The 27,326-nt window shown below is 34.7% G+C and overlaps 1 protein-coding gene and 1 pseudogene across 2 annotated transcripts in view; both read right to left on the bottom strand.

The window, feature by feature from the left end:
- Positions 1–2,778: 2,778 nt before the first annotated feature.
- LOC136127911 (tubulin alpha chain-like 3) lies at positions 2,779–8,592 on the bottom strand (annotated as a pseudogene).
- Positions 8,593–8,900: 308 nt separating this feature from the next.
- STK31 (serine/threonine kinase 31) overlaps positions 8,901–27,326 on the bottom strand; it is an 83,244-nt gene continuing 64,818 nt past the window's right edge. The window contains exons 22-23 of one of the 2 annotated variants that reach the window (XM_065883947.1): positions 26,032–26,100; positions 8,901–9,062 (exon numbers count right to left, since the gene is read on the bottom strand). In XM_065883947.1, the coding sequence (XP_065740019.1) occupies positions 8,901–9,062; positions 26,032–26,100 (231 nt within the window). The remainder of the gene's footprint in view (positions 9,063–26,031; positions 26,101–27,326) is intronic. The other variant, XM_065883948.1, reaches the window with a different exon arrangement.

Genomic DNA, 27,326 nt, shown 5'->3' with positions numbered 1-27,326 from the left:
TGTTTTGTAGTTTTAGTATACAAGTTTTATACTTCTTTTGTTAAATTTACTCCTAATTATTTTTTATGATATTGTATATGAAATTGTTATAAAAGTTTATAGGCTATAGAAATGTAACTTATTTTTATGTAATGACCTTGTGTCTGCAACCATGATGAACTGATTACTTCTAAAAGTTTTAAAATAGATTTCTTAAGATTCTCTGTGGACAAGATCAAGTCATCTGAGAACAGAAATAGTATTACACCTTTCTTTCCATCTGGATGCCTTTTATTTCTTTTTCTTGTCTAATTGTCCTAGCTAAAACCAATAGTACAATGTCGAAGAGAAGTGGCAGGAGTGGAGGCCTTGACTTGTTCCTTATCTTAGGAGAAATCATCCAGTCTTTTACCATTAAGTATGATGTTAGCTATGAGCGGTTTTTTTGTTTTTTGTTTTGGCTGCACTGCATCTTTGTCACTGCAGGCAGGCTTTCTCTAGTTGTGGTGAGTGGGGACTACTCTTTGTTGCAGTGTGCAGGCTTTTCATTGCGGTGGCTTCTCTTGTTGCGGCGCACAGGCTCTAAGCACGCCAGCTTCAGTAGTCGTGGCTCACGGGCTCTAGAGGACAGGCTCAGTAGTTGTGGCGTAGGGGCTTAGTTGTTCCGCAGCACGTATGATCTTCCCAACCCAAGGCTCCAACCTATGTCCTCTGCATTGGCAGGTGGATTCTTAACCACTGCACCACCAGGGAAGCCCTAGCTATGAGTTATTAATGATACTATTTATCAGGTTGAGTAAACTGTTCATTATTAGTTTGTTTTTATCATAAAAGGGGTATTGGATATTGTCAAATGCTTTTTCTGCATCTATTAAGATAAGCTTTTTGTCTTTATTCTATTAATATATTACATTGATTTTCAAATATTAAACTGGCCTTGCATTCTTGAGATAAATCCCTGTTGTTCATTGTGTGTATGTTGCTAGATTTAGTTTGCTAGTATTTTATTGAGAAATTTTGCATCGATATTCATAAGATATTGATCTATAGTTTTTGTGTGTGTGTGAGATCTTTGTCTGGTAGAATTCACCATTCAGTCACTTAGCTTGGGCTTTCCTTGGTAAGAATTTTCTGATTTACTAATTCTTTCTCCTTATAGGTCTATTCAGATTTTCTTCTTCTTGTGCCAGTTTTTCAGGGTTATCTATTTGTTGGTATAAGTGCTTCCTTACAATCTCTTTTACTTCTCTAAGGTCTATAGTGAAGTCCCTTCTTTAATTACTGATTTTCATAACTGGAGTCTTTTTTTTTTTTCTTGGTCCATCTAGCTGAAGTTTTTCTCAATTTTGTTGATGTTTTCAGAGAACTGACTTTTGGTCTCAATTTTCTCTATTGTTTTTCTGTTCTTTATTTCATTTATTTGTTTTAATCTTCATTATTTCCTTTCTTCTGCTTGCTTTTGGTTTAGTTTGCTCACCATTTTATCATTTCTTAACTAGAGAGAAACTAAGGCTGTTAGATTAGTGATTGACATCTTATTCCTTTATTAATATAAGCATTTACAGCTATACATTTCTAAGCTCTGCTTTAGCTACATCCTGTAAGATTTGGTATGTTGTGTTTTCATTTTCCTTCACCTCAAAGTATTTTCTAATTTATGCTATTTCTTTCTTTGATCCATTGGTTATTTAGAAGTGGTTTTTCTTTTTCATTTCCATATAGTTGTGAATTTTCTAAATTTCCTTGTTATTGATTTCTGATTTCCACTGTGATTAGAAAACAAACTTATGGTTTAAATCCTTTTAAACTGTTTTGAGACTTGTTTTATGATTTCATATATAGTCCATCCTGTAGAATGTTCCATGTAGACCTGAGAAGAACATGCATTCTGCTCTTTTGGGGTACAGTGTTTTAAAGTTGGCCTTTAATTTACAGTGCTGTTCATTTCTTCCATTTGTTTATCTTCTGCCTAGTTATTCAATCCACTATTAAACCGGAGGTAACAAAATCTCCAATTGTTATTGTTGAATTGTCTATTTCTCTCTTCAATTCTGTCAAGTTTTGCTTTATATATTTAGGACTCTGTTGTTAGATGTATATATGCACACATCTTTGTGATGTATTGACTTTTTTCCATTACAAAATATTTTTTATCTTTAGTAATAATTTTTGCCAAAGATTATTTTGTCTGATATTAGTGTAGGCACTACAGTTCTTTTGGGTACTGTTTGCATGGTATATCTTTTCCATCTCTCTACTCTTATTAATCTATTTGTATCTTTGAAACTAAATTGGGTCTTTTTAAAAAATTCTAATTCTTTAATCAATGTAATATATACTGTATATATTTTATATATATATGGAAATGACATTAATAAACTATATGTGCAGTTTTCTACCTCATGTACAGGAAAGGAAACGTATAAACGTTGCACAGGATTTCATAGTCTGTTTAAAAAGCAAAGGATAAAGCCAGGTTTCCATTCTCTCTCTCTCCTTCTCACACACACACAAAGTGATCCAGTAGTTCAAAGGACTCCAAACCTTAGAAGGGTCACAGGTAGTAGTGCTGAATATCACTGATAGACAAGGAAATATGTGCTCATTGTTAATATTGAGCCATCTGATATAGTGTGAAATTTAGAGTCTTGCCTAATTTATTTTTTCTTCTAATCAAGGAAGCTCTACCTACTAACTGTATGATGTCTTAAAAAGAAAGCATAACACTTCAGCTTATTCATTTTTTTAACCAATCATATTTGCATCAGAAACTTTACCCCACTTGCTTACAATCCTTCTCTAAGGCTGCCAAATCTTCCCCTGGTGTCTGAGAACTCCCACACCTCTTCTGATATACCGATGTAGAAACGCCCTCTTGGCATACATGCAGTCAAACCTGTGGTCTAGTAGGGTTAAGGCCTTCACAACTGCTGTGCTGTTGCTCAGCATGCAGATAGCCTTCTGGACTTCAGCCAGGTTAACTCCTGGCATCACCACGGATGGCTGATTGTTGATGGCCACCTTGAAACCATTTGGAAGCCAATCTATAAACTGAACAGAGCTCCTTGACTTTATGGCTGCAGCTGTTGCATTCACACCTTTGGGAACAACATCCCCTTTGTATAGCAGGTAGCAGGCCATGTACTTCCCAAGTTGAGGATCACACTTAACCAGCTGGTTGGAGAACTCAAAGCAAGCAGTAGTGACGTCTGAAATGAAGAGCTGCTCCTGGTAGGTTCTGTCAGCAGACATGATGGGGGAAAGGGTTGTCATGGGGAAATATATTCTCAGATAAGGCACTAATTTGTTCTGGAATTCAATTAGGTACCCATTCAAAGGCCCTTCAAACCAGAAGCAAGCAGTAACAGAAGACCCGTCAGCTTATTAACGCTAACAGAAGAGGTAGCATTATACACCAAGCATATGATGGCATATGTCACAGATGGCTTCATTGTCCACCATGCAGCTACAGTCTGTGTGCTCTTAGAGCTGTAAGACTCTACAGCAGTGAAGATACTGAAGGCTGAATATACAGATAACTCAATTTAGTCTTCCTGCTACATTCTATCATGAGCCACTCTATTAAGAGAGATGTAAATCCTGATTCAATGCTTCCTCCAACGCTTCAGAAAGTCAGAAACTGTTCTGCCAGCTTTCTGACGCTCTCTAGTCAAAGGCAGACAATCTCTGACCCCATAGTGACCTCAGACATAGTTGTTCCCACTACCCTCCTTTCTGCTAACATGCTGCTCTGGGTAAAAGAGTGACTGGTACTTCCCTGTATGAATCCCATCTCTAACAGTTGGTTCTAGGTTGGGAAGAGTGCTCTGGGCACATGATTCCCAGCTTTTGTCTCACAAAAGATGCATTCATATGTTCTATTTTAGCATTTTCCTACTGATCCTTTTTACTGCCAAGAATGACGCCATCTGGCTGAATTCCATACTCTAGGCAACAGTTTCCAGCACGTGCCCTCAGTCTAGATGTCAGCTTGGCCAATATGAATGCAAAGGCACTCACTCCCTCATGCTGATCTGAAGGTGTCAACACCACTCTGTGGTTATGACATTAAAACTGCATCTCTTATAGACAGCACATAATTTGATATTTTTAAATATATTTTTCCAGTTTCTATCTTTTGACTGGAAAATGTTATACACTTGTACTTAATGTAATTACTATAGCAGATTTACAGCTTTCATTTTGCTGTTTGTTTTCTGTATGTCTTGTATCTTCTTTCTCTGTATCTCCACCACTGTCTTCTTTATTGTTAGGTATTTCTAGTGTACCATTCCTTTGTTGTTTCCTCTACCATACTTCTGATTTTCTTAATGAACCATACTTCTGATTTTCTTAATGGTTGCACCAGTTATTACAATTAAGATCTTAACTTAAATCAATCTAGTTTGGATTAATACCAACTTAATTTCAATAGCAAACAAAAACTTTGCTCCAATATCCTCCATTTTCTCCCCTCTCCTTTGTCAGAAAAATTACATCTTTCCACATTATAAGGTCATTAACACAGTCTTATAATTAATGCTTTATGCAGTTTTCTTTTAAATCAGATAGAAGAAAAGAGTTACAAACAAAAATACATTAATACTGTGTTTTATATTTACCCATGCATTTTCCTTAACCAGTGCTCTGTTTTTGTGTGTGAACTGAAGTTACCATCTAGTGTGCTTTCATTTCAGCCTGAAAGACCCCTTTTTTGTTTTTGTAGGGCAGATATTCTAGTAACAAATTCTGTTTATCTAGGAATGGCTTAACATCATAAATCTAAATCTTAATAACTCCTTCATTTTTGCTGGATATACAATTCTTGTTTGACAAGGCTTTCTTTCTTTTAATGCTTTGAATACATCATCCAACTGAATTCTAGCCTCCATTTATTTCTGATGAAAAATCAGATGTTGCTCTTATTGAGGATGCCTTGTAGTCAGTAAATCATTTCTCTCTTGCTACTTCCAAGATTCTGTCCTTGGTTTTAGCTTTCAGTAGTTTGATTATGATGTGTCTAGTTGTGAGTCTCTTTGAGTTTATCCTACTTGGAATTTGATGAGCTTCTTGATTATGTAGATTTATGTTTTTTGTCAAATTTGGAAATTTTTCAGCCATTATTTCTTCAATATTCTTTCTGTCCCTTTTTCTTCTCTCCTTCTAAGACTCACATTATGCTGTTGGTATGTTTGATGGTGTCTCATAGGCCTCTTAGTCTCTTCATTTTTCTTCATTCTTTTTTCTTTCTGTTCCTCAGTCCAGATGACTTAAATTGACCTACCTTTAAGTTCACAGATCTTTTCTTTTGTTAACTCAAATCTTCTGTTGAGCCCCTTTCATGATTTTTTTATTCTGGTTTTTGTACTTTTCAGCTCCCTAATTTATATTTGGTTCTTTCTTATAATTTCTCTCTATTGGCATTCTCTATTTGGTTAAACATTATTCTCACACTTTCCTTTAATTCTTAGAAATGATTTCCTTTAGTTCTTTGAACATATTTTAATAGTTGATATAAAGTCTTTATGAACGTAAAGTCTGACATCTAACTTCCTCTAGGACAGTTTTTATTGGTTGCTTTTTTTCCTTGCATACAGACCATACTTTCCTGTTTCATGCCTCACCTTTTTTTTTTTGCACAAAACTGGACATTTTAAACATAGCAATCTCCAACTTTGAAAATCATATTCCCCCCCACACACCAACACAGAGATTGTTATTGCTAGTTGTTATTGATGACGATGACGATGTTTGCTTAGTGACTTTCCTGGACTAATTCTGTGAAGTCTGTATTCTTTTCATGTGCAACTTAGCTTCATTTGACAATTTTTGCCAGTGTTCTTGTTGCTTTTATGGAGGAGTAGATCTTCAGAGGTCCTTACATTCCAGAACTGCTTCCACATGTAGTTTTGATGGCAGAAGATATGGTTATACTAACAACTAAGAAATGATAAAGCAAGTCATTTGTTGAGTTAAAAGAGAGATGCTAAAAGGAAACTTAACAAATACTGACATTTAAATATACACTGAAATGACTTAGCACTGATACTATGAAATCTATGAAATGGACCAGAGGTTCCCCATAAATTTCTTTTGAGGAACAGTTTATACTCTTAATTCTCTCCTTTTCAATACTTTGATCTAAAACAAGATGTTTTCTTTGCCTCAATTACTTTAATGAAATATGCCATCCTTGACTTTTCTTTATTTCCATTATTTCCCAAATCATTCTCTCTAGTTAGCTATTTTATTCTAAAATAAACATGACTGTGTGATTCAGCTGCTCATAAATTTATAATAGAGTCCCATCTCTTATAAGCAACTCATGACCCTCTATGATCTGCCCCCAAAATACCTTCTTAAGCTTTTTTTCTCAGCTACCCCATGAATATCCTATACTCCAGCCAAATTCTTGCCCTTTCCCAAATCTACCCTTTGAGCTTTCTTAATTTCCTTTGTATGGAATACCTTTTTCCAGTTCTAAGTAAGCAGAATACTACTGCACCTCTAAAATGAGTCAAACAGCTATCCCCCAACCTCATATTCCACTCTTCCCTTCCTCTTCTTTGTGAAGACATACATTTCATTCTTGTAGCTTATTACATACTGCATTATTCTCAGACTGTGCACAGGGCCGTGAACACATTTTTTTGCCTCTGTATTGCCCTTACACATATATACACAAATCTCAAGAAACATCTGTGGCATTGAAGAGACACATGAATTTGTCTTTCCGCCACACATTAATACTTGCCATTTTAAAACAAGAAATAAAAATAAGTACTATCTAACTTGGTATGCCACAAAATCTGAAACTCTAGTTTCACAAGAGAGAAGTTGCTAGGTATTATGTGAAAAAACGGAGGTCTCATTGTCAATTTTGGTATATGCTGGCTAAATAAAACTAAACAGGTTTCCTTTCTGGAAAACATTTTAGAACCTTTACCCTCTAATATGCATGATCAATCTCCAATTTAGCATTCATTATTTTCCAAACAACTAATCACAGAATTCTTTTTGTAATGAACATCCCAAGGGACTAGTGTTCATTCAGCAGAACACATTTGGAAAATGATAATCTAATTCTTTATTTAAAATAGTGAGTATAAGTAAAGTGATCTATTCTTTGCCCTTTTAAATTATCCAAGTTTGTTTTAAACCTAACTGCTGTGTCTTTATTACTTAATCAGGTAGAATTGAGTTCTGCTATAAAACAAGAAACCCAAAATGGAACAATAGCTTGAATGTGTGGCAACAGTTACTTTAGTATGTATTACAATGACTTAACAGTGCTTGTTAAAACACAGATTGCCAGGCTCCACCCAACCCCAGAGATTCTCATTTAAAAAATCTGGAGTGGAGCTGAGAATCTGCATTTCAAATAAGCCTCCAGGTGATACTGAGGCTGCTGATATAGGGACCACACTCTGATGTAAGGGTTTATTCTCTCAAATAACATGAAATCTTGAAACTAGTACAAAGGCTCCAGAATTATTAGGAACATCAGCTCCTTCTAACTTGCTGCTCCATCATCCTAGTTTCATGAGTTTCCTCAAAGTCACCTCATGATCCAAGAAGACTGCTCAAATTCTAACCACCACGTTAACTTCTAGGCAATAGGAAAGGGGTAAGGGTGAAAGGGCACATCTCCAAGCTAAGTCAACTCCTTTTAAGGAGTCTTATTTGCAAAAATTTAGTCAAAAAGCTTCAACTAATAGAGAAGATGCTAAATGTAGTCTTTTAACCAAGTACACTGCCACCCCGAATAAAACTGCTATCTACTACTAAGGAAGAAAGAAAGACTAGATTTTGAATAGGCATCTAGAGACTCTAACATATTACTTTAGTCTACATACGCTTCAATCACCAAGTCTGACAGAACTGCCTAACTATTTCATAAATTGGATCTGTATGTTTCATCACTGTTTCTTTCTCCTCTGTAGATCTTATTTTCATCGCTGCTCACCTACTTTATCATAATATCCTTCTGATCAGTCTCTCTACCTTTTAACCTGGTAGTAGGTATAAGACAGATTTTGAGGGAGCTAAAGCTGTTTAAAATTCTTCAATGGCTCCACATTTCCTATAAAATTATAAGGTATGAGCATTTTATTACTTCATATAACGCCCTCATCTACCTATATGACTATTCCCTATTAAACACACAAACTGTTTCTCCCTTCAGTGCTTTCATCATGCTTTCTCTGCTAGTAAGATACTCTTGATCGTCCTTCACCTTCACTACTCATCCTTTATGATTTAACTAAGGTAGTATCTCCTCCAGAAAGCTTTCCATGACACCCCTCTTCCATAAAATGAGTATCCCTCCTGTGTAATCACATAAAAGCTCTGTCCAGAACTATCATTAGATATTCTATACTGTATTATGAAGATCTGTTTAGATCTCTAACTTTCTCAATAGATTTATGTGCTTTTTAAGTGTAAGGACCACATTTAACTTATCTTTATATTCCCAAAACTGGGTACAAAGCATATGCCAACTATCATCTGTTAAACAAAAGTATTACCCTTCATAATGAGCTGGCCTACATACTGAAAATCTGTGTAGGAGCTGTCCAACAATCTAATAACCTTTTCTATTACAAGTAACATAGTCGTACTATACAATTTCAAAAAGTAACTACAGACAGAAAATCCTTCCTTAACAACTCTAGTTAAATGAAATTTCAAAGTATACAATTTTTTTGCATAACCAAACATCTTTTATTTTCACAACTGGAATACCAAAGACACACCCAACTAGCCCCAGAACACTCCCAGATTTTTTTCTGTTTATTTAACCAAACTAAACAAACTTTTAAAAAGGAACATCTGCAACAACAAAAGAATATTAATCAATCAAAGCTGGCTTCACCATATCTTGTCTTTTCCTTATCTTTATCCAAGTTCTCCATCTTTAATTATTCTTCCTCTTTTTTGGGGGTGTATTCAGTATCTTTTTCTGAGTTTGGAGTTGATTTCCCCTTTGGTAGCAAGAAACATTCAGCATTGAAAACTTGCTCAGCAGTCACTGAACTTCTACAATAGATCAAGCTACAGAGGAGGGATTTGACATTATCATCCTGTAAGAAAAAAGATGTTACGAAACAAAAATAAAATCAAACCAAATGAATGAAAGGACAAACTTGTAATAAGTAAGGATTATCCAATTCAAAAATACTTTTAATCAATGATACAGAGCTAAAATCAATTTTTCCTGTTTAGGTTTTTAAAAAATTTTTACCAAACTCAACTAGCTTTTATTGGAAAGGGATTAATCCAGTATTAAAACAATGGAATCAAATTACAGGGAAATAATATAAAAGGAAAAAGAAAAGAATCACAACTGAAATTGATCAAAAACAAGTGAAATTTTTTTTAAAAAACTGTATATTTCCCTTCTTTTTTAGGGCACTATTCAGAATTTGACACTATGAAAATTTTACACTGAAGCTCCTCTCTACTTTGTCAACTGCTTCTGGTTTCATTTGTGAAATGATCTCCTCTTGAAACATTTCTACCACCCCTAACACATTATCATCATTATTACAGAGGCCAGATTTTATTAGGTACCACAACTTCGAAGAATGTTATTCGTGTTATCACTTGTAAATAACATTATAATGTTCCTCTCCCACTAGTTTCACCTCCCAAGGTATGCTTTTTTTCTTGCTCCCTATGATGAATCCAATCAGAGCACATTTCACACTGAATAAAAGTCACCTATTTATTGGTAGTGTCCTCATTAGACTCTAAGATGCATAAGACCAGAAACCTTAGTTTCTCACCTCATCCCCAACAACAAGCACAGTGTCAGGGATATAGCAGGTATTCAGTATACATTTGCTAACTGAATGAATGCCAATGCCCATACTGAATTCTACAGAATATGTTTTTAAACATATTTAAAGATAATACCTTTAGTAAGTATAAACTTGACTAAAAATTACAAAATCTAAATGAAAAAAACTAGCACACACTCTTGAAAGCCACAAAAATAGATTTAGAACAAGTAGAAAATCATATCATGTTCTTGGACAAAAAGGATCTCATCAGTAATGAGCCAATTTTTAAGTTAATTTATAAGCGTTACCTGATTCCAATAACATACAATCAGTTTCTCCCCCTTAGAACTAGATTAGTTAACTGTATAGATCTTTTGTAAGAATGGTAAGTGAGAAGAGACATGAAAGTTCTGATAAAAAGTATCAATAAGGAAGAAACTAGCCTTTCCAAGTATTAAAAGATATCATACAGTCTGTAAATTAAAGGAATATGGCAAAAGAATACGAATAAACACACCAATGGAACAAAACAGAAAAACTAAAAATACACTCTTGTACAAATAAAATTTTATTATAAGAAATATGACATTTCTAATGGAAGAAGGGGTTAACTTTTTAATAAAAGGTACTGGGACAAATGGACCCAATGGAAAAAAATAAAATCAGATCTATTCCTCACACCAAACACCAGGATAATTACAAATGTATCAAAAATCTAAATGTATAAAATAAAATTATCTGATTACTAGGAAAAGTTTTCTGAATTCCCAAAAGTAACTATAGACAAAAAATTTCTACCTTAAGGTTATCCCTCTCGCAAGTTATAAAATATTGTAAAATTATAAAACACAGCTAAAGAACAAAAACAAAAGCAATCTCTAAATGTCAAAACCAAAATTAAACAAATGAACTATGTATCAGGTAACATAATCACACAGAAAATTATTTTAACTGACTTTAAAACAAGTATTTTGGCTATACAATCGTAGTGGGATAAGGATCTAGTGAGATACATCCTAAAGAAAGACCTTCAAAGAAATATTAAAGTGTACTCAATAACCTTACTGTTTCTAATAATATCACTGCTATTTTCAAACTATCAAATTTATTTCAAGATGAAGCAATTATGTAATTGTTAATATCATAAAAATGAATATTAGTATAAAAGGAAAGAGGGAATTTGTAATTAAAATTAAGTAAAAAGCCTATAATCTTGAATTTTATTTGGAAATACCTATACAAAATATGTTCTAAAACAAAAATGAACTTCCAATAACAATGAACAACCTTTGCAACCCATATTTTTGTCTCTAAATTTCCTGCTAAAAGGATACCAGCTTCCTTGGGAAAATGGCTAATTCCAGTCATTGGGCAAAGAATGTACAAGATAATAAGGGACATCTTATGCAAAAAGCAAGTTATAAAAGACAATTCAATTTGTGACAAAGGTCACAGGATCCATCTTGAATAGGGTTCTCAACAAATTAGAATTTGAGCAAAATACTTTTTTAAATGACTTCAACAAATTGAGACACATTAAAATATGTTTAAATCCATAAGACTATAATCATACCATTAAAACAAAATTTTAAAATTTGATTGATACCTTTTAGAGGTTGCCAAGACACCAACTAATTTTTCTTAAAATTTCTTTCCCCGAACGAACTAAAATGTAGGGTAACCCAATAATTGTTGAGACAAAGTTTATCCAAACATTTCAATTAATAAACACAGATGCAATAACAGAACTGGAAAATCACCAGTATTCAACAAAACGAAGTATCTAGAGGACCATCACTAAATGATGCTAAAATCACTAGGCAGTGAATGGAAAAATTAAATAATGAATGGAACAGTTTAAGAAATAATGAATGGAACAGTTTAAGAGATCTTTGAGATACTATGAAGCATACCAACATTTGCATTATAGGAGTCTCAGAAAAAAAAGAGAAAGTGAAATGAGTTGAGTTGAAAATGTATTTGATGAAATTATCGCTGAACACTTCTCAAACCTAAAGAAGGAAACAGATATACAGGTACAGGAAACACAGAGGGTCCTAAACAAAATGAACCCAAACAGACTCATACCAAGAGGTATCATAATTAAAATGTCAAAAGAGAAAGAGAAAGAATTATAAAGGCAACAAGAGAAAAACAAAGCATCACATATGAGGGAACCCACATAAGACTATCAGCTTATTTTTCTGCAGAAATTTTTCAGGCCAGGAGGGAGTGCAATAGCATATTCAGAGTAATGAAAGGGGAAAACCTTGAACCTAGGATACTCTACCCAGCAAGATTATCATTTAGAATTGAGGGAGAGATAAGGAACTTCTCAGATAAGAAAAGCTAACAGCTCATAGCTTAAAGAGTTTTCTCTAAATGGAAAAGAAAAGGCTGTAACAAGAAGAAAGAATCTACAGGAAAGGAAAAATCCCATTAGTAAAGGCAAATATATAGTAAAGGCTGGGGATAAACCACTTAAGCTAGTAAAAAGATTAAAAGACAAAAAATTATAAAAGCAACTGTGACTACAAAGAGTTAAGGGATAAACACAAAGATGTAAAATATGACGTAAAACATACAAAATGTGGGGGAGGGAAGTAAAAATATAGATCTTTTAGAACCTGTTTGAACTTAAATAACCACCAGTTTAAAACAAGTAGATATAGTTACAGGTCAGCATATATGTACGCCATGGTAACCACAAATCAGAAACCTTCAACAGATACACAAAAACTAGAAAGAAAGAAACACAAGCAAACTACTAAAGAAAATCATCAAACCATAAGGGAAGAAACAAAAAGAGAAGAAATAAACAGAAAAGAACTTCAAAAGTAACCAGAAAAAAAAGTAACAAAATGGCAATAAGTACATACCTATCAATAATTACTTGAAGTGTCAATGGACTAAATGCTCCAATCAAAAGACACAGAGTAGCTGATTGGATAAAAATTAAGGCCCATCTGTATACTGCTTACACAGAACTCACTTCAGAGCTAAAGAAGCACACAGACTGAAAGTAAGTGGATGGAAAAATGGTATTTCGTGCAAATGGAAACAACAAAAAACTGGTGGTAGTAACTCTCATATCAGACAAAATAGACTTTAAAACAAACTCTGTAACAAAAGACAAAGGCATTATATAATGATAAAGGGATAAATACAAAAAGAGGATATTACACTCATTAACATATTTGCACTTCACACAGGAGCACCTAAATATATAAGGCGGGAGAAACTGACAACAATACAGTAGGGTACTTTAACACCCCACTTACATCAATGGACAGACAGATCATCCAAACAGAAAACCAAGAAGGCCACAGTGGTCTTACATGATACAATATATCAGCTAGACTTACAAAATATCTCCAGAACATTCCATCCAAAATCACCAAAATACATGCTTTTCAAATGCACATGGAACATTCTCCAGGACAGATCACATGCTAGGCCACAAAACAAGTCTCAACAAATTTAAGAGGACAGAAATTATATCTAGCATTCCTTCCAATCACAAAAGAAACTAGAAAAAAATTACAGAAAAAAAAAATGGGAAAAGTACAAATATATGCAGACTAAACAACATGCTACTAAAAAACCAAGGAATAAAAGAGGAAATCAAAGAATAACTCGAGAAATGAAAATGGAAACAAAACTTTCCAAAATCTATGGGATGTAACAAAAGCAGTTCTAAGAGTGACACTTATGGCAATGAAGACCTATCTCAAGTAACAAGAAAAATCTCAAACAACCTAACCTACAATCTAAAGGAATTAGAAAAAGAACAAATGAAGCTCAAAGTCAGTAGAGGAAGGAAATAATAAATATCGGAGAGGAAATGAATAAAATTTAAAAATAATTAATGAAACCAAGAGATGGTTTTTTGAAAAGATAAACAAAACTGACAAACCTTAAGCCAGGTACATGAAGAAGAAAAGAGAGAGGCCCCAAATAAACAAAATGAGAAGTGAAAGAGGAGAAATAACAACCAATACCATAGAGACACAAAAACAACAGAATACTACAAACAGTTTTATGTCAGTAAATTGGACAACTAGAAGAATGGACAAATATCTAGAAACATAAAACCTAGGAAGACTGAGTTGGGAAGAAATAGATAATCCAAACAGACTAATCACCAGGAGTGAAACTGTAATTTAAAAAACTCCCCATATACAAAAATCCAGGAGCAGACAGCTTCACAGGTGAATTCCACCAAACATACAAAGAAGAGGTAATACCTGTCCTTCTCAAACTATTCCAAAAACTTGAAGACGATGGAACACTTCCAAATTCATTCTACAAGGCCACCACTGCCTTGATACCAAAACCAGACAAACACTCTATGAAAAAAGAAAATTACAGGCCAATATTTCTGATGAATAGAGATGCAAATATCCTCAATAAAATACTAGCAAACCAAATCCAACAATATATAAAAAGGATCATATACTGTAATCAAGATGGATTTATTCCAGGTATGGAAGGGTGGTTCAATATTTACAAATCAATCATTATGATACACCAGATTAACAAAAGGAAGGATAAAAATCACATGATCGTCTCAGACACAGATAAAGCATCTGACAAAAATTCAACATCCATTCAGGATATAAACTCTCATCAGAGTTTGTACAGAGGGAGCATATCTCAATGTAATAAATGCCATTTATGACAAATCCACAGCTAACATCATACTCAATAGTGAAAAGCTGAAAGCCTTTCTTCTAAAATCAGGAACAAGACAAGGATGACCACTCTCACCACTTCTATTTACAATAGTATTGGGAATCCTATCCATAGTAATCAGACAAGAAAAAGAAATAAAAGACATAAATTGGAAGGGAAGAAATAAAACTGTCACTATTTGCAAATGACATAATACTATATATACAAAACCCTAAAGTCTCCACCAAGAAACTATTAGAACTAATAAAGGAATTCATTAAAGTTGAAAAATGCAGGATTAATATATAGAAATCTGTTTATTTTCTACACACTAGTAACGAAGTATCAGAAAGATAAAGCAAGAGAACAATCCCATTTAAAATCACATCAGGGACTTCCCTGGTGGTCCAGTAGTAAAGAATCGCCTTACAAAGCAGGGGATGAGGGTCAGGGAACTAGGATCCCACATGCCACGGGGCAACTAAGCCCACGCGCCACAACTACTGAGCTTGTGCACCTCAACTAGAGAGCCTGCATGACGCAAACTACAGAGCCCATGCACTCTGGAACCCGCACACCACAACAAGAGAGAAGGCAGCACGTCACAACAAAAGATCTCGCATGCCTCAACAAAGATCCCACGTGCTGCAACTAAGACCTGATGCAGCCAAAAATAATAAAATAATAAATCTTTTAAAAATAAATAAATAAAACTACATCAAAAAGAATGAAATACCTTGAAATAACCTTAACCAAGGAGGTGAAAGACCTATACTCTGAAAACTATAAAACTCTGATAAAGGAATCTGAAAATAATACAAAGAAGTGGAAAGATATACTATGTTTTTGGACTGTTAAGAATTAATATTGTTAAAATGACCATACTACCTAAAGCAATCTAGAGATTAAATGTAATCCCTATCAAAACACCTATGATGTATTTCACAGAAATATAACAAATAATCCTAAAATTTATGTGGAACCAGAGAATAACCCAAATTGCCAAAGCAATCTTGTGAAAAAAGAACAAAGCTGGAGGTATCACACTCCCTGACTTCAGACTATACTACAAAGCCACAGTAATCAAAACAGCATGGTAATGGCACATAAAACAAAGACATAGGTCAATGGAACAGAATAGAGAGCCCAGAAATAAACCTATGCACCTATGATCAATTAATCTACAAAGGAGGCAAAAAAAAAAAAATACAATGGAGAAAAGACAGTCTCTTCAATAAGTGGTGCTGGAAAACTGGTCAGTTACATGTAAAAGAATGAAATTAGAACATTCTCTAACACCATATACAAAAATAAATTCAAAATAGATTAAAGACCTAAATGTAAGACCTGAAATCATTAAACTCCTAGGGGAAAACATAGGCAGAACATTCTGTGACATAAACCCCAGCAATATATTTTTTGGGTCTATCTCCTAAAGCAAAGGAGATAAAAGCAAAAATAAGCAAACAGGACCTAATTAAACTTAAAAGCTTTTGCACAGCAGAGGAAATCATTGACAAAATAAAAAGACAACCTACTTAATGAGAGAAAATATTTACAAATGATATGACAGATAAGGAGTTAACATCCAAAATAAATAAACAGCTCATACATCTCAACATCAAAAAAACAAACCCATTTTAAAAATGGGCAGAAGACCTGAAAAGACATTTTTCCAGAGAAGACATACAGATGGCCAAGAGGCCCATGAAAAGCTGCTCAACATCACTAATCATCAGAGTAATGCAAATGAAAATGAGACATCACCTCACACCCATCAGAATGGCCATCATCAAAAAGAGCACAAATAACAAATGCTGGAGAGGGTGTAGAGAAAAGGGAACCCTCCTACACTGTTGGTGGGAGTGTAAATTGGCACAGCCACTGTGCAAAACAGTATGGAGGTTCCTCGGAAAACTAAAAACAGAACTACCATATGATCTAGTAATTCCATTCCTGTGTATATATACAAAAAAAATGAAAACAATTCAAAAAGATACATGCACCCCAATGTTCGTAGCAGCATTATTTACAATTGCCAATATATGGAAGCAACATAAGTGCCCACTAACATATGAATGGATAAAGAAGATGTGGTATATATATTCAATGGAATATTACTCAGCCATAAAAAATAATGAAATTTTGCCATTTGCAATAACATGGATGGATTTGGAGGGTATTATGCTAAGTGTAACAAGTCAGACAGAGAAAGACAAATACTGTATGATATCACTTATTTGTGGAATCTAAAAAAATAAAACAAATTAGTGAATATAAGAAAAAAGAAACAGCATCACACATATAGAGAATAAACTAGTAGTTACCAGTTTATTGGAGAGGGGAGGGAGGAGAGGCAAGATATTGGCAGGGAACTCAGAGTTACAAACTACTATGTATAAAATACATAAACTACAAGGTATATTGTACAACACAGGAAATATGGCCAATATTTTATAATAGCTATACATGGAACATAACCTTTAAAATTGTGAATCACTATGTTGTACACCTGAAAACTCATAATACTGTACATCAAATATACCTCAATAAAAAAATAAAGTGAAAATGCAACCCACAGAATGGGAGAAAATATTTGCAAATCATATATCTAATAAACGACTTGTATCTACAATATAAGGAACTCTTACAACTCAGTAATATAAAGATAACCCAATTTAAAAATGATCAAAGGTTCTGATAGACATTTCACCAATAAATATATATATACAAACGGCCAATAAGGAAATGAAAAGATGCTCAACATCGTTAATCGTCAGGGAAATGCAAATTGAAACTACAACGAGATGCTACTTCACACCTACGAAGATGGCTAGAAGCAAAAAGTCAGGTAAAAAACAAGTGTTGGGGAGGATGAAAACTTGGAACCTTGCCTGATACATTGCTGATGGAAATTTAAAATGGTTGCAGCCACTTTGGGAAACAGTCTGGCAGTTCCTCAAACAACTAAACACAGAGTTACAGCTTGACCCAGAAATTCCACTCTGAGGTACATACCCAAGAGAAATGAAAACATATGTCCGCAGAGAAACCTGTATACCAATGTTTAAAGCAGCATTATTCGTAATAGCCAAAAGGTAGAAACAACCCAAATGTCTATTAACAGACAAAAGGATAAATAAAATGTGGTAAATCCACACAATGGAATATTATTCAGCCATTAAAAGGAGTAAGTACCGATACACATTAAAACTTGGATAAACCTTGAAAACATTATGCTAAATTAACGAAGCCAATCATAAAAGTTTACATATCATATGATTCCATTCATATGTATGTCCAGAATAGAAAAAATCTAGAGAGACAAATAGTACATTAGCGGTCATTTAGGACTTGTGTGGCTGGATAGTGACACAGAGTGTCCATAACTAAGGAATATGGAATTTCTTTTTGAGGTAATGAAATGTTCTAAAACGGACTGTGGTGATAGTTTGTATGCATCTTTGAATATACTAAAAATCACTGAGTTGTAAACTTTAAATGGGTGAACTGTAAGGTGTTTAAGTTATTTCTCAATAAAGCTATTTAAAAATGATTATAAAACTTCACTGAAAGACATGCCATATTTCATTTAACATAAGGGACATTAAAACACTAAGGAATTAAAATATTCCCAATAAAACTATGAACCATGATAAAAAGACTTCGATTATGAGAAATAGCCTAACTTCAAAGATAATAAATTGTTTTAAAAAATAGTAATACTGGGACTTCCCTGGTGGCGCTGTGGTTAAGAATCCATCTGCCATTGCAGGGGACACGGGTTCGAGACCTGGTCCAGGAAGATCCCATATGCTGCGAAGCAACTAAGCCCATGTGCCACAACTACTGAGCCTGTGCTCCTAGAGCCCGCAAGCCACAACTACTGAAGCCCACAGCCTAGAGCCCACGCTCCGCAACAGGAGAAGCCACTGCAATGAGAAACGCACGCACCACAATGAAGAGTAGCCCCTGCTCGTTGCAACTAAAGAAAGCCAAAGCACAGCAACAAAGACCCAATGCAGCCAAAATAAATAAATAAATAAACGTTTCTTTAATAATAATAATATTGTATTTATATTTGAAAGTTCCTAGAAGAGTAGATCTTAAAAGTTCTCATCACACACACACAAAAAATTTTGTAACTGTTATGGTCATAGATGTTAACTAGACTTACCGTGGTGAGCATTTTCACAATGTATATAAATATTGAACCATTATGTTGAATGCTTAAAGCTAATATAATGTTATATGTTAATTATACGCCAATTTTAAAAAATGAAAAAAAGAATCAATTTTTGCTACATGATATATGTACCTTTGAATATAATTAAAACTACTTATGAAATTATTTAGAAAAAATATTAGTAATAATAAAACCTATCTTACAATCAATACAATAAAAGTAAAATAATAATGTCCTAAACAAATGGAGAGCTATTATTTTCCCAATCACAAAAATAGTGTATCATTAAGATAGCAATTCTCCTTCAAATTAACCTATAAATTCAATATACTTTCAAAGTCTCAACAGTGTTTTTCAGAAGACTTATTAACAAGCTGGTGCCAAAATTCATATGGAAAAATAAAGTGACAAGAATAGCCAAGGCAATGTTAAAGAAAAATGTGAGGAAGGAAAGCCAAAGCCCTCTACAAAGATACAACATTTAAAATAGTGTAGTGCCAGCACAGGGATCAATAGTCAAAGAACAGAATAGGCCCAAAATAGATTCATGAATACATGGAAATTTGATACAGCATAGACTGGCATTATTAATCAGTGGGAAATGACTGATTATTGAATAAATGGTGCTGGGTCAACTATTTGTCCACATATAATAAGATAAAATTAGATCCTTAACTTCATATCATACACAAAAATTGATTTGAGAAGGATTAAAAATATAAACGGGAAATGGAGGGAAAAGGCAGGTCCAAGAAATAACAGATGAAGATCATTTAACCAGAAAAAATATAATAAAGCAAGATTCATTCATTCAAAAATATTTATTAAGGTCCTACTATGTGTAAAGCAGTGCTACAGACACTGGGGATACAATGATGCATAACACAAAGTCCCTGCTTTATTGAGCTTACAGACCAAATATAAATTTTTTAAAAACTTAATGAAACAATTATCTATTTTTAAAAGGATACATACACAGACTTTTATAGAAAGATTCACAAGAAACTAGCAATAACAAGTGTTTCTAGGGAAGGGACTTGGATAGTTGACGGAATACAAACAGAGAGATTTCTAACAGCATGTGCTTCCTCTTGTAACTCTTGAATTTTGCATCATACACGTTATGTGAAGGAAAAACTATTTGAAGGAACTAACCTTATAATAAATATAAGAGTTGTACAATAGTGAAATGGGTTGCTCCAAACTTAAAGGTATTTAAGCAGAGAATGAAGGCCATCTGTTAGGGATATTATTGAAGAAGTTCTCCCAGGAGGCTGGGGACAAGTGAATTAATTATCCTCTCATACCTCTTTCATTGCATAATTCCATGATTTCTCTCCATTTGTGACATGGGCCCTGCAATGTCCAGACAAGAGCTCCCTCATTTGTTTGATAACTATGCGGGATCACAAATGTGGGTAAAGACAACACCATTCCCAGCACTAACGGCTGCCTCAGATAGAAGCAAATACTGCACATGCCAAGTATTCTTCTAATTTAATGTCCACACATAGCTACCCACATTAAAGAGAGACTTCTTGTGTTTATTCATCTTCCTTACACATACACCTAGCAGAGTGTCTGGCACATGGCTGACAGATTACAACCTGTTGTAGGCAGACCTCTAAGATGTCCTCCAGTCAGCCCTACTTCCCAGTATTCATTTTGTTACATTATCCCATCCCTTTGAGTATAGGCTTGACCTAGTGAAATGCCTCTAACAAAGAGGAAAAGTGATGGATATCACATCCATGAGCTGGTTATGAAAAACTGTCACTCATGTCTAACTAACAGACTCTTTTCTACTGCTTTCTCTGCTTATGCATTTTGATGAGAAAAGTTGCCATGATGGAAATACAGCAAGCTCTGGTCAACAACTAGAGAGAAACTAATTCTGCCAACAACTATGTGAGCCTGGAAACAGATCCTTCCTCAGTCGACCTTTAAGATGACTATAGCCCACCCAACAACTTGACTGCAGCCTGTGAAAGGACATGAAGTAGAGGATCCAAATAAGCTGCACTCCTGGCTCACAAACTTTTAAGACAATAAATGTGTGTTAAATCACTACGTTTCTGGATAATTTGTTACACGGTAATTTTTCTATCAAACCTGAAAGAACGTGAGTTTCAAGTGTTCGCTTTGGGTGAAGCTGTAACCTGTAACTGCTAGTTTTTTAATGGCAAAAACTCTGTATCATAACGCTTTTCAAAAATGTAAAACATTATCAACCTTCTTCGTTATCCCATTCTATAGAGATGGCCAGTAGGTGTAATGAATAGTTTCATAATCTCCCAAAAGTTGTCTCCAATGTTTTTTACTACTGCCCAAGAAGTGGGGCAAAACTCCTTAATAATTATTCCTAATGTGTGCTTAAAAATTAATTTCATGGGCTTCCCTGGTGGCGCAGTGGTTAAGAATCCTCCTGCCAGGGCAAGGGTCACGGATTCGAGCCCTGATCCAGAAAGATCCCCCATGCCACAGAGCAACTAAGCCCGTGTGCCACAACTACTGAGCTTGCATTCTAGAGTCTGTGAGCCACAATTACTGAAGTCGGCGCGCCTAGAGCCTGTGCACCACAATGAAGAGTAGCCCCTGCTCACCGCAACTAGAGAAAGCCCGCGTGCAGCAATGAAGACCCAATGCAGCCAAAAATAAAGTAAAAAAAATAAATAGATAAATTTATTTAAAAAATTAATTTCATGGGATAATAGTAGGTACTACAAAACAAAAACTTTTTGGTCAAATAAGGGACCATACAGAGTTAAACAAAACTATGTGTGTTCCTTCATTGCAGTTCAAACTACCAAAAGAATATGAGGTCATGTCAGCTGGAAGGAAGAAATAAAACTGTCTTCGTTCATAGATGACATGACTGTCTATGTAGAAAATATGAAAGCATCCAATAAAAAACTCCTAGAACTAGTTGAGTGACTATAGAAAATTTGTAGGCATAAGGTTAATATACAAAATTCAATCATCTTCCTATATACCAGCAATGAACAAGGAGAATTTGAATTTAAAAACACAATACCATTTATATTTATACCCTCCAATATTAAATACTTGAGTAGAAATCTAACAAAATATGTACAGGATCTATTTGAGAAAAAAATTATAAAACTCCAATGAAAGACATTAAAGAACTAAATAAATGGATATTCCATGCTCATGGAAAAAAACACAACGTTGTCAAGATATCAATTCTTCCCAACTTCATCTATAGATTCAATGCAATCTCAATCAAAATCCCAGCAAGTCATTTTGTGGATATCAACAAAATGATTCTAATGTTTACACTGAGAGGCAAAAGCCCCATAATAGCCAATACAAAATTAAAGGAAAAGAATAAAGTTAAAGGACTGTTACTATCCAACTTCAAAACTCACTGTAAAGGTAGAGCAGTCAAGACTATGTGGTATTAGTAAAAGAATAAGCAAATAGATCAGTGGAACAAAACAGACCCACATAAATATAGACTGATCTTTGATCTTTGACAAAGGAGAAAAGGCAATACAACGAAGAAGATAGTCTTTTCAACAAATGGTACTGGAACAACTGGACATCCACATGCAAAAAAATGAATCGACACAGATCTTATACCTGTCACAATAATTAACTCAAAAAGGATCACAGACCTAAATGTCAAATGCAAAACTATAAAACTCCTAGAAAACATAGGAGAAAATATAGATGAAGCTGGGTTTGGCAACGATTTTCAAAATACAACACCAAAAGCACAATCCATGAAAGGAAAGAATAAACTGGACTGCATTAAAATTAAAAATTTGTTCTGCAAAAGACACATTCAAGAAAATTAGAAGACAACCAAAGATTGTGAGAAAATATCTGCAAAAGACGTATCTGATAAAATACTGTTATTCAAAATATACAGAGAACTCTTAAAATTCAACAAGAAAACATGATTAAAAAATGTGCCAAAGACCTTGCCAAATACTTCACCTAAGAAGATATACAGGTGGCAAATAAGCATATGAAAAGATGCTCCACATCACATGGCACCAGGGAAAAGTAAATTCAAACAATGAGATACTAGTACACATCTATAAGAATGGCCACAATTCAAAACACTGACCAAATGCTAGTAAGGCTGTGGAGCAACAGGAGCACTTACTCATTGCTAGCGGCAATCAAAACTAGTACAGCTTAGAAGACAGTTTGGCAATTTCTTTAAAAACTAAACTATTTAAATATATTATTACCATACAATCCAGCAACTGCACTCCTTGGTACTCACCCAAGGAAATAAAAAACTTATGTCCACACAAAAACCTGCACATGGATGTTTATTGAAGCTTTATTCATAATTGTCAAAACCTGGAAACAACCAAGTTGTCCTTCAGTAGGTGAAGAGATAAATAGTGGAACATTCAGACAATGGATCAAGGCTAAAAAGAAATGAGCTATCAAGCCACGAAAAGACATAGAGGAAACTTACGTGCATATGATTAAGTGGAAAAAGCCAATATGAAGAGGCTACATACTGTATGATTCCAACTATATGACATTCTGGAAAAGGCAAAATTATGAAGCCAGGAAAAAGATCAGTCTCCAGGTATTTGGAGAAAGTAGAGATGAAAAGATAGAGCACAGAGGATTTTTAGGGCAATGAAAATACTCTGCATGGTATTATAATGGTAGATACATGGCATCATACATGTGTTCAAACCTGTAATGTACAACACCAAGAGTGAACCCTAATTTAAGCTATGGACTTTAGGAAATAATGATGTATCAATGTAGGTATCAGTTGCAACAAATGTATAACTCTGGTAGGGGATGTTGATAATGGATATAGTGCATATGTGGAGGAAGGAAACCTATGGGAAATCTCTACCTTCTCCTTTTTGCTGTGAATCTAAAACTGCTCTTAAGAAAATAAAGCCATAAAAGCAGTTGTAGAACATAAAATAGGCTCTTTTAAAAAAAAATGGCAAGAGAACTTTTACAGCCTGATCATTATGATTTTTTTAACATCTTTATTGGAGTATAATTGCTTTACAATATTGTGTTAGTTTCTGCTGTATAACAAAGTGAATCAGCTATACATATACATATGTCCCCATATCCCTTTCCTCTTGCGTCTCCCTCTCGACCTCCCTAACCCACCCCTCTAGGTGGTCACAAAGCACGGAGCTGATCTCCCTGGGCTATGCAGGTGCTTCCCACTAGCTATCTATTTTACATTTGGTAGTGTATATATGTCAATGCTACTCTCTCACTTTGTCCCAGCTTGCCCTTCCCGCTCCCCCAGTCCTCAAGTCCATTCTCTACGTCCGTGTTTATTCCTGCCCTTCCCCTAGGTTCATCAGAACCATTTTATTTTTTTAGATTCCATATATATGTGTTAGCATATGGTATTTGTTTTTCTCTTTCTGACTTACTTCACTCTGTATAACAGACTCTAGGTCCATCCACCTCAGTACAAATAACTCAATTTCATTTCTTTTTATGGTTGAGTAATATTCCATTGTATATATATGTGCCACATCTTCTTTATCTATTCATCTGTCGATGGACACTTAGGTTGTTTCCATGTCCTGGCTATTGTAAATAGTGCTGCAATGAACATTGTGGGACATGACTCCTTTTGAATTATGGTTTTCTCAGGGTATATGTCCAATAGTGAGATTGCTGGGTCATATGGTAGTTCTATTTTTAGTTTTATAAGGAACCTCCATACTATTCTCCAAAGTGGCTATATCAATTTATATTCCCACCAACAATGCAAGAGGGTTCCCTTTTCTCCACACCCTCTCCAGCATTTATTGTTTGTAGATTTTTTTGATGATGGCCATTCTGACCGGTGTGAGGTGATACCTCACTGTAGTTTTGATTTGCATTTCTCTAATGATTAGTAAAGTTGAGCATCCTTTCATGTGTTTGTTGGCAATCTGCATATCTTCTTTGGAGAAACGTCTATTTAAGTCTTCTGCCCATTTTTGGATTGGGTTGTTTGTTTTATTGATATTGAGCTGCATGTATATTTTGAAGATTAATCCTTTGGAAACACAAAAGACCCTGAATAGCCAAAGCAATCTTGAGAAAGAAAAACGGAGCTGGAAGAATCAGGCTCCCTTACTTCAGACTACACTACAAAGCTATAGTAATCAAGACAATATGGCACAAAAACAGAAAATATAGATCAATGGAACAGGATAGAAAGCCCAGAGATAAACCCGTGCACATATGGTCACCTTATCTTTGATAAAGGAGGCAAGGGTATACAATGGAGAAAAGACAGACTCTTCAGTAAGTGGTGCTGGGAAAACCGGATAGCTACATGTAAAAGGATGAAATTAGAACACTCCCTAACACCATACACAAAAAATAAACTGAAAATGGATTAAAGACCTAAATGTAAGACCGGACACTATAAAACTCTTAGAGGAAAACACAGGAAGAACACTCTATGACATAAATCATAGCAAGATCTTTTTTGACCCACCTCCTAGAGAAATGGAAATAAAAACAAAAATAAACAAATGGGACCTAATGAAACTTAAAAGCTTTTGCACAGCAAAGGAAACCATAAACAAGACGAAAAGATAATCCTCAGAATGGGAGAAAATATCTGCAAATGAAGCAACTGACTAAGGGTTAATCTCCAAAATATACAAGCAGCTCATGCAGCTCAGTATCATTATACTTTTATAGACATGTTGCTGCCATATTTAACTCCTTAATATCTAGTCACACTGGGGACTATTCCATTTCAAAAGATCAACGTTGAAGATTCACCTCAAATAACTATTTGGTGGCATTTTTGAACAGCCTCTTCCCTCCCCTTTTTTCTGCCAAATTAAAGATCAGCTCCCTCCAGAGTACTTTCTTAATATTCTATATATAAATATTGGTTGTTTACTTGTTCACATTTCTAAATTATTAACTCCTTCAATGCTGTAATCCTATAAAGCAGCACCTAGTTCAATTCCTGATACAGAAGATACTCAAAATAGGTTGTCTGTATATCTATATCTATCTATCTATCTATATCTATATCTATATATATATCAAAGCAGTATGAATGACACAGATGTACGACCAAGAAAAGATACAACCAGGTACTTACAAAAAGTAGTAAAACACTAATTTTAATATAATGTGATCTTTGAAGATATAGCAAAGACTGTTTTTCCTTATTACACAGATTACATATACAATTTGTGTGACAAACATACAATCCAGTAGTACTCTCTAGCAGTAGTTTTCTGGCAATAGTGTAAGTACTGCACTTAAATTTTTTCAATACTTCTTTACTGTGAATGCTATTTTGTATTCTTACAAAAATAAGAGGACATCTTCAGTCAAATATTTAAGCTTATATTACCGTTACACACCTATATCACAGGTTTCCAACCAGTAAATGACAAAAAGGTAACATACCAAATGAAACTGATCCACCTTTGGGATTCCATCCTCATTTGTCTCAAATTTCTGATTTTGAACAGAGAGCTGTTAAAGAGAATGAGAATGAATAAGTTCCCAATGTACCAAAATACTGATCCTATAGCAGAGGCAAATCTGGAACTTTTTAGGTTCTAGAGAGAAGAGCAGAGCTCAAAGAAAGCACATTAGTTCTTGCAGGATAAAAAAACTTTCATAATGACAACTACTAAACAGTCCCTGGGGCTCCCAACATATCAAGCAGAGTTGATGTACACACTATAAGCACTTTTAATACTTCCTCACTTTATAAACAAATATATTAAAATTTTGTAGCACTCCCATTCATGGTTCTACTTTATGTCCACAACCATTTTCTTCTTTCTTCTCATCTTCAATTTATAATATCTTGCTCTGTTTTCAAGTACCCCTGCGAACTGCCTTATATCCTTTCTGGAACAAGATAAGGTAAAGGTAAAATTAAGGTAAAGTCAGCCAAAAGGAAGGCATATATACACAAGGCTGAAACTCTAGCAAGAGGACTAGATTACTCTCATAAGTGTAAGAACTGCAACAAATAGGTGGTACCAGAAGCTATGAGAGTAAACAACAACACCCAAGGAAGGGCTGTACAGTGAAAACTTTAGTAGGATGTGGGCTAAATCCTTCGGAACACTAACATTTAACAGATAGGCAGTAAAGAGGAGTAAAAGAAATGCCCAGTCACAGAGGCAAAAGAACTTAGAAGGTACTGTGTCACAGAAAACAATGGGTAAAGTAATTACTGTGGATATTTTTTTCCTGATAGATCAGACTTAACTATATTTTTAGGCTAAAGGAAAGGTGAAGAATAAAAAGAAAAGAAATAGGGCTTCCCTGGTGGCGCAGTGGTTGAGAGTCCGCCTGCCGATGCAGGGGACACGGGTTCGTGCACCGGTCTGGGAAGATCCCACATGCCGCGGAGCGGCTGGGCCCGTGAGCCATGGCCGCTGAGCCTGCACGTCCGGAGCCTGTGCTCCGCAACGGGAGAGGCCACAACAGTGCAAGGCCCTCGTACCGCAAAAAATAAAAAAGAAAAAAAAAAAAAAGAAAAGAAATAGACTAAAGATACAGTGAAGACAGAAGAATGGTAAAAGTGAGGTATTAGAACAGGAGAGAGAATGGGGTCAAGGTCACATGCAGATGGCTTACACTGGAGAAGGAGCACTTTAATTCTCTGAGATAGGAGTAGAAGACAGAAGACCAGGTAAAGAGGTGACCAGTTTGTAGACAGAAGCACTGAAATTTTATGGAAA

The sequence above is a fragment of the Phocoena phocoena genome, chromosome 9 (assembly GCF_963924675.1).
Source record: "Phocoena phocoena chromosome 9, mPhoPho1.1, whole genome shotgun sequence".
Taxonomy (NCBI): domain Eukaryota; kingdom Metazoa; phylum Chordata; class Mammalia; order Artiodactyla; family Phocoenidae; genus Phocoena; species Phocoena phocoena.
The sequence above is the reverse complement of the archived record's forward strand: the minus strand, read 5'-3'. Positions and strand labels throughout refer to the sequence as shown.